This window comes from Megascapheus bottae, chromosome 27 (assembly GCF_031878675.1).
Source record: "Megascapheus bottae isolate mThoBot1 chromosome 27, mThoBot2.hap1, whole genome shotgun sequence".
Lineage (NCBI taxonomy): Eukaryota > Metazoa > Chordata > Mammalia > Rodentia > Geomyidae > Megascapheus > Megascapheus bottae.
In genome coordinates, this window is record NC_143535.1 from 6,339,566 (window position 1) to 6,351,340 (window position 11,775).

The 11,775-nt window shown below is 50.5% G+C and overlaps 1 protein-coding gene across 1 annotated transcript; it reads left to right on the forward strand.

Moving 5' to 3' along the window:
- Nucleotides 1–823: 823 nt before the first annotated feature.
- Nucleotides 824–9,469, forward strand: Zpr1 (ZPR1 zinc finger). The gene is made up of 14 exons (XM_090319457.1): nt 824–1,039; nt 1,157–1,318; nt 2,085–2,175; nt 2,759–2,829; nt 3,408–3,494; nt 3,639–3,761; nt 4,022–4,069; nt 4,217–4,283; nt 4,604–4,674; nt 5,325–5,414; nt 6,100–6,210; nt 7,572–7,658; nt 7,748–7,813; nt 9,096–9,469. The coding sequence occupies exons 1-14, from the start codon at nt 875–877 to the stop codon at nt 9,228–9,230; spliced, it is 1,374 nt and encodes a 457-aa protein (XP_090175583.1). The 5' UTR covers nt 824–874; the 3' UTR covers nt 9,231–9,469.
- The last annotated feature ends 2,306 nt before the right edge of the window (nt 9,470–11,775 follow it).

Sequence of the window (11,775 nt, forward strand, 5' to 3'; positions counted from 1 at the left end):
CAGGAATGGTGACATTTCAGGAGTGGAGGGAGTGGGGAGGAGACGGTGGGAGATCACCTGGGAGCCCCCCCTGCGATGCTAGAAGCTGGTGCCACTGCAGGGCCACCCCCTCCTCCCCCAGGTTGGCTCCCATCACTTCTGTCACTGGCTGCAGTGGATGCACAAGGTGGCCTTCTTGTTTGCCCCCGGGGAAGGAGGCGGATGGCGGGGGGGGGGGGGGGGGGGGGGTATGAGATGTGGCAGTAGTGGAATATTCTTAAAGAGCCCTTACGGGCTCCCCTAGGCCCTGGGGGGAGGAAGGGCACCGTGTGCTCCCTCCACGTCTTCAGCTTTTCCCTCCTGACTCCGGGCTGACGTCTGGACCTCCAGCTCAAGGGGAATGGGTGCGGGTGGCGGGAGCTCCTCGACGAGCGGTTGACCCGCCGCGGCCCTGTCACACCTGGGGCGGGGCGTCGGGCCCGGGATGCGGGGATGGGGCGGGGATGGGGCGGGGCGTCGGGCCCGGGATGCGGGGATGGGGCGGGGATGGGGCGGGGCGTCAGGCCCGGGATGCGGGGATGGGGCGGGGCGTCGGGCCCGGGATGTGGGGATGGGGCGGGGCTGGGTCTGCCCGACTGCCGTCGGCACGCCCCCCTTCTCCTCCTCCTCCTCCTCCTCCTCCTCCTCCTCCTCCTCCTCCTCCTCCTCCTCCTCCTCCTCCGCCTCCTTCGCCTCCCGGAGCCCGCCGCCGTGGACGCCCGGGCCGGAGCCCGCGGCCTCTTTGAAAGGGGGCGGGGCCGCGGCTGGCGGAAGTGGGCGGGCCAGGAAGGCGGAAGAGGTTGGGTCGCAGAGGCAGCGGAAGCCGGAAGCGGAAGTCCGGGCTGCGCGTGGAGCCATGGCGGCCGGCGGGGCGGTGGAGCCCGGGCCGGCTGCCGCCGCCTCTCCTCCCGCCCCGGCGGGGCCGTCGACCGCGGGGCCCTTGTTCCGGCCCCTTAGCGCCGAGGATGAGGAGCAGCAGCCCACCGAGATCGAGTCGCTGTGCATGAACTGTTACCGCCACGTGAGGCCGGGGGCCGGCGGGGGCGGCGCGGGAGGGAGCGGAGGGAGCGGGAGGGAGCGGGGTCCCCGGGGTCGGGGGGGGGTCGGAGGGCAGGATTCTCACTCCATGCTTCCCCAGGGCACGACGCGCCTCCTGCTCACCAAGATCCCCTTCTTCAGAGAAATCATCGTGAGCTCCTTTTCCTGCGAGCACTGTGGCTGGAGCAACACGGAAATCCAGTCGGCGGGCCGGATCCAGGACCAGGGAGTGTGCTACACCTTGACCGTTAGGGGCCAGGAGGTGAGGGGCGCCTCCGGAGGAGGTCGGGCCCTGGTGAGAGAGGGGGGAGAGGACCGCGGTCAGAGGCTGGTCCCGGCCGTCAGACCCCAGAGCGCTCGTCCTGGAGCCGAGCCTCGTTTCTCCCCCTTTGGAAAATGCTGTTAGTGCCGTCGTGCGCTCCAGGGAGTCACGACCTGTGAGAGCGCGTTGTGAGCTCGGTGGAGAGGATTTGAAGCAAGCAGGAGCCGCTGGGGCTGTTAGGGAGAGATCACGGGGAGTGAGGGAAGACCTGAGAGACCCCGGGTTCAATCGCTGCTGCAGCGGGGAGCCAGGCGAGGTGTGGAGTGTAAGGGTTTTTATATACACTCCAGGGCCGGATCTTCTTTGGAATGTCTTTGTCCTTTCCTGTTTGGGGCTTTATTACGGTATGGGTTTCCTTCCCACCCTGACAGTCCTGCACTCTTAGGTAAAGTCAGGGGCGAAGTTTTCCTGAGAGTGAGGAGGGAGGGGTCCCTGGGGGAGATGGTCAGTGGGTCATGGAGCAACATGGAGTTAGGAGAACAAAGCAGATGCCCGTGAGGAGTCCTGCATGTGCATACCACTTGGGCAGCAGGCTGGCCCAGCCACCTCTACTCTTAAGGACCTTCCTGATCAGGAGCGGGACAAATCCTGGCCTGGGGTCTGATAGAGGGAGACAGCTGTGGTTATTTGGGGAGGAGAAGCTGTACTTCTGACCTCTTAGGATTCAGAATTGCACCCTCCCCCCCCCTTTTTTTTTTTTTGCCAGGACATGAACAGAGAGGTGGTGAAGACAGACTCTGCCACTACCAGGATCCCTGAGCTGGATTTTGAAATTCCAGCTTTCAGTCAGAAGGGAGGTGAGTTTGAGATCTGGGCATTTGGGCTGTATTTTGAGATCTTACTCATTTTCTGGCCCTAGTGCCAGGCCTAGTGACTTTCTTATGGGTTTTGGCCATGAAATCATTGTGATTTTTTTTTTCTTTTCTTTGTGTGGGACTTGAACTCAGGACCTCTCTCATATTCATTTTTCACCCCCTCAGGGCCGGCAGTTTGCTATTTAAGCTGCACCTCCAATTCCAGTTTTTTGTTGGTAATTGGACATAAGAGGGTTTTGGACTTTTCTCTCTGGGCTAGGTGACCTGAGATCCCAGACTTCTGAGTAGCTAGGATTATAGGCCACCAGCCACCCATGCCCGACTGTCCTTGTGATCTCTATTGGTTGAACATCGGCATAGAGTTTAGGCAGGGTAGTGGGTAGTTTAGTAAGGTCATCATGTGCTTATTTTAGACTTATTTTCAGTTATCAGAACTTAGTGCTTGGCCCCATCCTTTTACAGATAAGCACATCAAAGCCCAGAGAGGGCATTTCACTTACCTTGGATTATGCAGGCTCTTTATAGAAGAGCTAAGACTCATTTCTCTTATGTTCTTTTTCACAAGCTCTGACCACCGTGGAAGGATTGATTAGCCGTGCTATCACTGGCCTGGAACAGGACCAGCCCTCACGAAAAGTAAGCTGGGCTTATCTACTTACAGGGGCTCAAGAAATCAGTGCTTCTGTATCTCTGAGTTGGGGGACTTTTTGGAAGAACATGTGGTGGTGCTGTAACTGCTGTGTACAGTGTACTTAGTTTCCTTACTGACTCCCTCCCTCAATGTGTATTCAAGCCTCATCTCAGATAAGGTAACATTACCTCTGAAGTGCCCTTCCTGGTTTTGAGTTACCTCTGCTTCCTGGGTATTTACATTGTACCATATATTTATTATTATACGAGTAATAAAGTTGCATCTTAGTCATCTGTCTCCCTGGAGGGTGAAGGAGCCCCATCAGAGGGTTTTAGTTTACCTGCTGTTGTATCCCTGTCCTCACATGAATACCTGGGCGAAGTGGTGCAATGAGAAAATGAGGCTCCTTGGTACTACCTATAAACTTGAGACTCACTACATCTCACCATGAAGTCTGAGTCATGCTGTTGTTCACACGCATCCTCAGAGAGGTGTGGGCTTCCTGGTGGAATTAACGTGGGATGGCCAGGTTGGCATGAGGGAGGTGTTCACCAGGGATCGTGGTTTTATTTGTTCACGGCAGGCAAATGAAGAAGCCATAGCTGAACAGATTGATGAGTTCATCGTCAAATTGAAGGAGCTAAAACAAGTGGCCTCCCCTTTTACTCTGGTAAGTACTGAGGGACTGTAGTTGCCTTCCATTCAAGAGAAATCGTTAAGACTGTCTGGGAGTTTTCCACAGTGTGTTGATAGAAGGTAGTGGGGTATATATGTTTTTTTAAATGCAAACACTCTCTCTTTACTCATCTGTTAGATTATTGATGATCCATCAGGGAACAGCTTTGTAGAAAACCCACATGCTCCCAGGAAAGATGATGCTTTAGTGGTCACACACTACAACCGGACCCTTCAGCAGGCAGAGATGCTGGGGCTCCAGGTAAGTGACTCTTGAGCCAGAAGAATGTTCTGGAATGTCTTGTACTGGGTTGCCTGTACTCACTGGGGACTTGTTTTCTTGTTGCTTCCTCCTGAGAGTCCTGTTTCATGTATTTCTTCCTCATGTAGTTCTGCATTTAGCATGCACTTCACAGGAAGGATGGTGGAGGCTTGGTGCTGCCTCCAGCCCTGGTCTAACCCAGGTCCGAAGGGAAAGCTGAGTCTCCCTGCTGCCTTTGATTTGTACCTCTGCTCTTGCAGGCAGATGGACCAGAAGAGAAGCCAGAAGAGGAAGACCTCAGAAATGAAGTGAGTCGGGATGGCTCCTGTTCAGGAAGGCTGATACTGTTCAGGATCTGTCTCACCAGTACCACCTCCACGGGTTATCACCGCCATTCCAGCCTGAGTGCCCTGCTTAAGAGGGCTTACGTATTGTTCCCCCATATTGTGTCCTAGGTGCTGCAGTTCAATACTAATTGCCCAGAATGTAATGCTCCAGCGCAGACCAACATGAAGTTAGTGCGTATCTTTTGCCATCTGATGCAGACGTGGAGATTAAATGCAGGCTGGGAACATCCCTTCAAGGAAGCATATGCTTTGTCTGTAGTAATGAGGAGGGTGTTGCCTTTGACTGGCCAGGATCTCAAGGCATCCGTGTATGGCCTGAAGCCTCTCTTCACAGAGTCACCATGTGCAGGGAACAAGTCCTCCTCTGAAGAATTTGGAGGCTGCCGTGAAACATGCTTCTGGAAGTCTTGGGACCAGCATCTGTTTGTGTGGAGTTAGGCTTTTTCCTAGTGGGTGGTCTTGCTGTCTTGTCCATTTCCTTAACTCGGTCTTCAGAAATCCCCCACTTTAAGGAGGTTATCATCATGGCCACTAACTGTGAGAACTGCGGGCATCGGACCAATGAGGTGAGCGGGCTCTGTTACTGGGGAGGAAGGCTGGCTTCAGGGTGACCTCCTACCCTTCCTTCCTACCACATGTGATGTTTCCCGGTGGGGTGGCAAATACTGCAGATTGCGTCTTGACTTAGGCTTAGTGTAGGGTAGAGTGCCCTGCAGGAAAATGGGAATTAGCCTAGGCTAGACAGACCATAGGTTGGCTGTATGGGAGAGACGCAGCCTTGACCCACTTTTCAGATTTGACTTAGGCATTGCACCCAAGGCTTTATGCCTCTTAACCATTGAACTGCATTCCCAGTCCCTGATTAAAGTCTTAAACCAGTATATAATGAACGTGTCTGCACCTCAGAGGGCAGAAGGACTGAAATGGATTGTAAAAGTTTTCCTCTAACCTCCCAAGCCTTATCTGTTTGAAAAGATCAGTCTAGGGTTCTTGACAGTTTGGGTAAGCTTTAGCATACTGCTGGGGTGGCAGTGTGTTCTCCTCACTGTTGATGTTTGTGGTTGGCTCCCAGCTGCCACTGTTGGTTTGGAAATCTGTCCCTCGTAGCTGTTTTTTGGCCAGCTTGCAATTCCAGGCCTACAGAAGTCTGAAGTCTCCCTGCCACAGGTGAGGCTGGAGTCTTTTCTGCTTCAGCCCCTGACTGCTGTCTCTGCAGGTAAAATCTGGAGGAGCAGTAGAGCCCTTGGGTACCAGGATCACCCTCTGTATCACAGATCCCTCAGATATGACAAGAGACCTCCTTAAGGTAAAGAAAATAGCCATCCTCTCAGGGAACTAACTTTTTTGTTGTTGTGGGGCTTGAACTTTGCTCTTGGTAGCTGTCCTGAGCTTTTCAGCTCAGCTCACTTTAAGCCACAGAGCCACTTCTAGCTTTTTGGTGGTTAATTGGTGATAAGTCTCACAGACTTTTGTGTCCGGGTTGGCTTTGAACCATGAACCTCAGATCTCAGCCTCATGAGTAGCTAGGATTACTTGGGGGGTTGGATTTAGGATTAGATTCAGAAGGTGAACCCCAAGTTCTTTATGAATGGTTACCTTCCAGTGTCTGTACTGGTCCTCTTCTTTGACCTCTCATGGTGGGATACTTGGCAGGTCATTTTGAAGACAGTTCATTTTAAGTTGGTTTCATTTTAGTGGGTAGTAGAGTCCCTTGTGGTACCAAGGAATCGAGCCCGGATCTTCGTGCACCACTAGGCCAAACTCCCAGCCCCTAGAGTCTCTAGCTTTAACTGGGAATTCAAGGGAAAACTAGTTGTCACTATAGTGTTAATTTGGTAGGTGGCCTCTGATTGGCTTTCTTTGCATCTGACTTCAATTTCTTTAGTTTTTGCACTCTGGGGATTGAATTCAGACATGGTAGATTAATGCTCTTCTATTGAATCCTGTCCCATCCCTTGATTTAAATCTTAATTTGACTCTTTATCTTCTAGTCTGAGACATGTAGTGTGGAGATCCCGGAGCTGGAATTTGAACTAGGAATGGCAGTTCTTGGGGGCAAGTTTACCACTTTGGAGGGGCTCCTGAAAGACATCCGGGAACTGGTGAGTGCCAGAGTTAATGGACAGCTATTTGTCACAAAAATGGGCCAAAAGACCTCAAGCTTCCTAGTTCTCTTACCTACGGTGGTGCACTCCTGAAATCAGCCATAGGAGGCTGAGGACAGGAGGGTTACAAATTTGGGTTTTCTGGGGAGACCTTGTCTCAAACAATCCCTTACCATCCCCAAGAAACATAATGATTTTGGTTCTTGTAACTGGGAGGGTCTTTGCTTTAGAAAGTGGATTCAAAAGGCATATTATGAAGAGATAGAGATTTTGAATGGAAATTTATAAGCCTAGCTCTGGGTCACTGTAGTTATTTTGTGATCTTGGATAAGTCATTTATTTTATTGCAAAATAGGTGGTGAGGGGGTCTTTTATTGACTCTGCCCATATATTTAGCCCTTTGTGTCCAACTACAGATTGAAAATCTCCAAAGGCTGGGTGCAGTGGTGTGTGCCTGCCATCCTTAGCAACACGAGAAAGCACAAGAAGGAAGAATGTAGCCAGGTCAGCCTAGGGCCTAAGACTCTACCCAGTGGAATATAACCAGTGGACAAAGGGCTGGAAGCATGGCTCAGGTTGCCTGCCCAGCAAAAATGAGGCCCTGAGTTCTGCCCTCCAGTATTCTCCTTCCCATCCATAAAAAGAGAGAAAACATTGGGTGTAAGGCCAGGTATGTATGGGGGAATTGTGTCTGTACTGCACGAGTACAGACTTTTTTCCTTTTGTCATTTTTCCCCTGATAGAACAAGACCATTGTTTATGAAGTGTTTACATTAGGTACCATGAGTCATCGGTGAGGATGTGATGTCTGTTAGGAGTCCTGAAGCCAGCTCCTCCCTCATTTGTGTTTTCACATTGGTCTGGAGCTCAGACTCAGCTTGGTCTCCAATTCAGGAACCTCCTGTCTCAGCCTCCTGAGTGCTAACATTATAGGTGTGCATTGGCACACACACACTCGCCTTTCTTCAGATCTTTAGGAGACTAATAGATTTTGGTTCACATCGCCAGCTTTGCCTTTTTGGCATACTGATTGATTCTCTGGACTCCCAGCAGCAGCTTTGTGCATTAGCAGGGGTACATGGGATAATGCAGACTAGGCTTCTCTGATTGGACACCCACTGCCATTCCCCAGCTTGTTCTGGTCAAGCCTTGTAAGCAAAAGTGAGTATTCCAGGCCGGGAGTTTGGCCTAGTGGTTAAAGTGCCTGCCTAGCATGCACGAAGACCCGGGTTCAATTCCTTGGTACCACATACATAGAAAAAAGCCGGAAGTGGTGCTGTGGCTCAAATGGTAGAGCTCTAGCCTTGAGAAAAAAAAAAAAAAAGTGAGTATTCCAGCAATCTAATCTTTTATTGCAGGTGACCAAGAATCCCTTCACTCTGGGTGACAGTTGCAATCCTGGTCAGTCGGATAAGCTACAGGAGTTTAGCGAGAAGCTGGACCAGGTGAGAGGCTGGTCAGTTGGTGAGGCTGGTCAGTGAGGCTTGTGCCTGGCAGTGGTGTAAATGCACTTATGATGTCCTTTCTCCCGCAGATCATCCAGGGTAAGGTGAAGACACACTTTATTATGAATGATCCAGCAGGAAACAGTTACTTGCAGGTATAATACACCTTCCTGGAGATGTGTTTTTTCATCTCCTTTGAGTTGTATCACCTCTTAGAGAAACAGGAAGACTTGATTCCTTTTACCAGGGATCTTGTAGCAAGTGTTAGATAGAAGATAAGGGCAAAGTGGGGAGATAGGAGGAATTTTTTTTTTTTTTTTTTTGCCAGTCCTGGGCTTGAGCTCAGGGCCTGAGCACTGTCTTTGGACTTTCTCAAGGCTAGAGCTCTACCACTTGAGCCTCAGCACCACTTCCGGCTTTTTTTTTTCTATATGTGGTACCGAGGAATTGAACCCGGGTCTTCATGCATGCTAGGCAAGCACTTTAACCACTAGGCCAAGCTCCCGGCCCCAAGAGATAGGAGGAATTTTAAGGGCGTGTAAAGAAAGAAAAACAAGAGACCCTGTGGTTTAAGTGATAGAGTGCTAGCCTTGAGCAAAAGAAGCTCAGGGACAGTGTCCAGGTCCTGAGTTCAACCTCCAGGACAGGGAAAAAAAAGAGAGACAGATCAAGAAGGAAGGGAGGGAGGGAGGGAGGAAGGAAGGAAAAACAGGATACTTCTAGGCTCCTTTCTCCTTGTAGTGTGTCTCTTGTCCCCATTTTCATTCTGCCTATTTGTGGACTGAGGAGAAATTATGACCTGTCGAGTGGTCAAGATAGGAAAATGAGGAGGCTTTAAGCTGTTGGGGGAAACAATCTAGAAGTTCTTTACAACTCAGCCCATTACTGTATTTTTCCCTTCTGCTTTCCCTCGATATGTGACTTGCAATACTTTTTGTAAGAGGTTTAGACATAAAATGATTAAGCATCTCATGGTAAGAGTGTTAACCTTCTATGTGCAAGGCCTTGGCTTTGCAGTACCACCAAAGGGGTGGGGGTGGGGATGGGAACAGGAGCTGGGCACCAGTGGCTCATTCTTGTAATCCTAGTTACTCAGGAGGCTGAGATTTTAGGATTGTGGTTTGAAGCCAGTCCAGGCAGGAAAATTTGAGACTCTTCATCTCCGGTTAAGCACCCAAAAAAGCTGGAAGTAGAGTTGTGGCTTGAGTGGTAGAGCACTAGCCTTTAGCACTGAAGCTCAGGACAGTGGCCAGGCTCTTGAGTTCATGCCCCAAGACCTGAACAAAATGTAAGAATGATGCTGCCCACTAGTTCAGCCTGGCTATGGGGGGAGGAAGCTGTTAGACCAAGGTCTAAGTGGAAAGACCCAGCAGCTGCCTCTAGGAGGGGAGTGGCAGCATGGTACAGGCAGTGATGAAGTCTGCCTCAATCTTGCAGAACCTGTATGCGCCTGAAGACGATCCAGCGATGAAGGTGGAACAGTACAAGCGCAGCTTTGACCAGAATGAGGAGCTAGGGCTCAATGACATGAAGACAGAAGGCTACGAAGCCCACCAGGCCCCGCAGCGATAGCAGTGGCTGGGTGCTTGTACTGACTGCAGGGCTGTTTGATAGATACTGCTGGAAAAAGCTGGGTGTGTCCTCTCCCAGCTTCCCCCTTGAGGGGTGATGCCAAGCATGGGGCATACTTCCTAACAGCTTGCGGGGCAAATCCAAGCCTGCCCGTCACTTGACCTTGTATTTTGGAAGTTTTGAACTGGCCCTGGAAGACACCCAGAAATGAACCATGGTCAGTGTCATCATCACACACACACACCTTGGTCAGTCCTTTACCTACCCTCCACCGAAAGCCCTGTTCTATTACGGTTGGACTCGGACTTCTGAAGTTGGCAGAGGTGAAAGACAGTGACAGCTGTGTTGTGAAGTTAGTTTTTGGCATGTGAAGGACTGGCTTTCAACAGAAAGTTGTCTTATGGGTGTGGGGGGCGGCTGGTACAGGTGAAGTTGTCATTAAAGTGATGACTTTCAAACAACACTGGCTTCTGCATTTGTTGTCTTCGTGGATGTCATGTTAGAAATCAGCCTCTCTCTCAAGGCTGAGTTTAATTTCTCCAGTGCCACCCAAGAAAACTAACCTAGATTAGATTGGTTGCAGAACAACTTTCTCGGGTATGGCCATCGTTAAGGATTGGAGTGGTCTTCGGCTCATTCCTTCATGCTGTGCTTACTTGCCTATGTAAGTAGGACATACCACAATCAGTGATGACCTGGCCTTTATAGGTATTTTATTTTGTAGAGCTGGTACTGGGGCTTGAACCCAAGGCCTGTCTCTTAGCTTTTTTTTGCTCAAGGCTTGACACTTAGCACTTGAGCCACAGCTCCACCTCTGGCTTTTTGGTGGCTAATAAGAGTTAAAAACTTTCTGTCCAGGCTAGCTTGGCCCTCGAGACTCCTGAGTATTGAGGATTACAGGTATGAGTGCCCATCTTGTGTTTATACTTTTAAGTCCTTTCTGGAAGAAAGCGGCTCTAAAGTTATACCCACTTTGGAGATAAGGAAACAACCTTAGGGTTGTTAGGTAATACCCTGAATGAAAAATTTCTGTGTGACAGTCTTTAAACCCAGGCTAGTGAGCCCCTGAAGTCTGAAATACAAGTGGAGGAAAAGATAAAGCCCTGGCCACATGATACACGAATATCTAATCCTATCATTGCCACCCTGTAAGTTGAGGTATGAGATTGAGTCTCACCAGGCGGAGGTGAGGTTCCTGAGGAGTATAATGGCTGCAATGGAAGAAGGTAAAGAGTGGGTGGGGCATGACTTCATGTGGGCCAGGAGGCTGTAATGTGCTACTGTATACTGCAGAGGTGTGACACTTGCCAAATGCCTGCTGGGCTCAGGAGGGAGATGGGGTTGAGGAGTTGAATTTGATAAACACCAAAGTAGACTGGTAAGGGTACTGTATTGGAGGCCTTGGGGTTCTCAGCCAGTAAAACCCCATTTTCTCTGTTTAGTATTTCTTCACAAATCCTCAGAGACATAACACATCTTCTTTTGGGGGCCTGAGCAAGCAATTACCCAGCACTGCCCAGTGGCTTTAAAGACTTGCTTCAAGGTAGCAGTCTTCTCCAAGTTGTTTTATATTTGGTAAGTGGTACTGCAGTTTGAACTCAGGATCTTGCTTGCTAGGCAGGCTCTCTACTACTGGAGTTACTCCCCCCAAACCCTTTTTGCATTGCTTATTTTTCCAATAGGATCTCTTAATTTCTGCCTAGATTAGCCTGGACTGCAACCTTCCTTACAATTCCAGCAAAGCTGGGATGACGCATACTATGCCCAGTGCTAAATTAGCCTTGTGAGCATTTTGCCAGGGCTGGCCTTGAACCACAATTCTCATCTCCACCTTCCCACGTAGCTGGGGTTAGACATGAGAGCTACTGTGCCCAGCTGATGAATTCTGAATACCTAAGGTGAATAAATAAGTACGTGTTAATTAAGTTTAATAACGCCTACTTGATGAAATATACTTTTAAAACAGTGGCAAAACATACAGGATGAAATCTTTTTTTTTTTTTTTTTGTGGTAGTGGGGTTTAAACTCAGGGCCTTGCACTTGCTGAAGTTTAACTATTTATTTTTTGGCGGTAGTAAGGAGTGGAGTCAGGGCAGCCAGCAAGCACAACTACTACGGAAGCCATGCCTCCAGGCCTCTAGCTTAATGTGTTTTTCGGGTCGGGTCTCCCGCTTGACCAGGCTGATCTGGGACGAGACTCTGCCTACTTTTGCCACCCACCCAAGCACCCGGATTTTCAGCGGGCTTTGCTCTCCTGGGAGGGATCTGGAAGCCTGATCCTGCTGACTGCCGACCCCCGAGATGCCCATCCCAGTAAAAGTAGAGCACACCGAGAACTCGGTGTCAGGCTCTGCTCCGATCGCCTGGCACGGCGGGACGGCCTCAGTTCTCCCAAGCCGCCGGGACCGGCAGCCAGCTGCGCGACGCCCCTCGGGACTTCCGGGAGGCGGAGCCAAAGGCGGAAGAGGCGGTGCGCGCCGCCTCCCGGAAATGCCCTCACTTCTAACCGACCGAAGTCCGTTTCGCGTGCTAGAAGTTTGTCCCC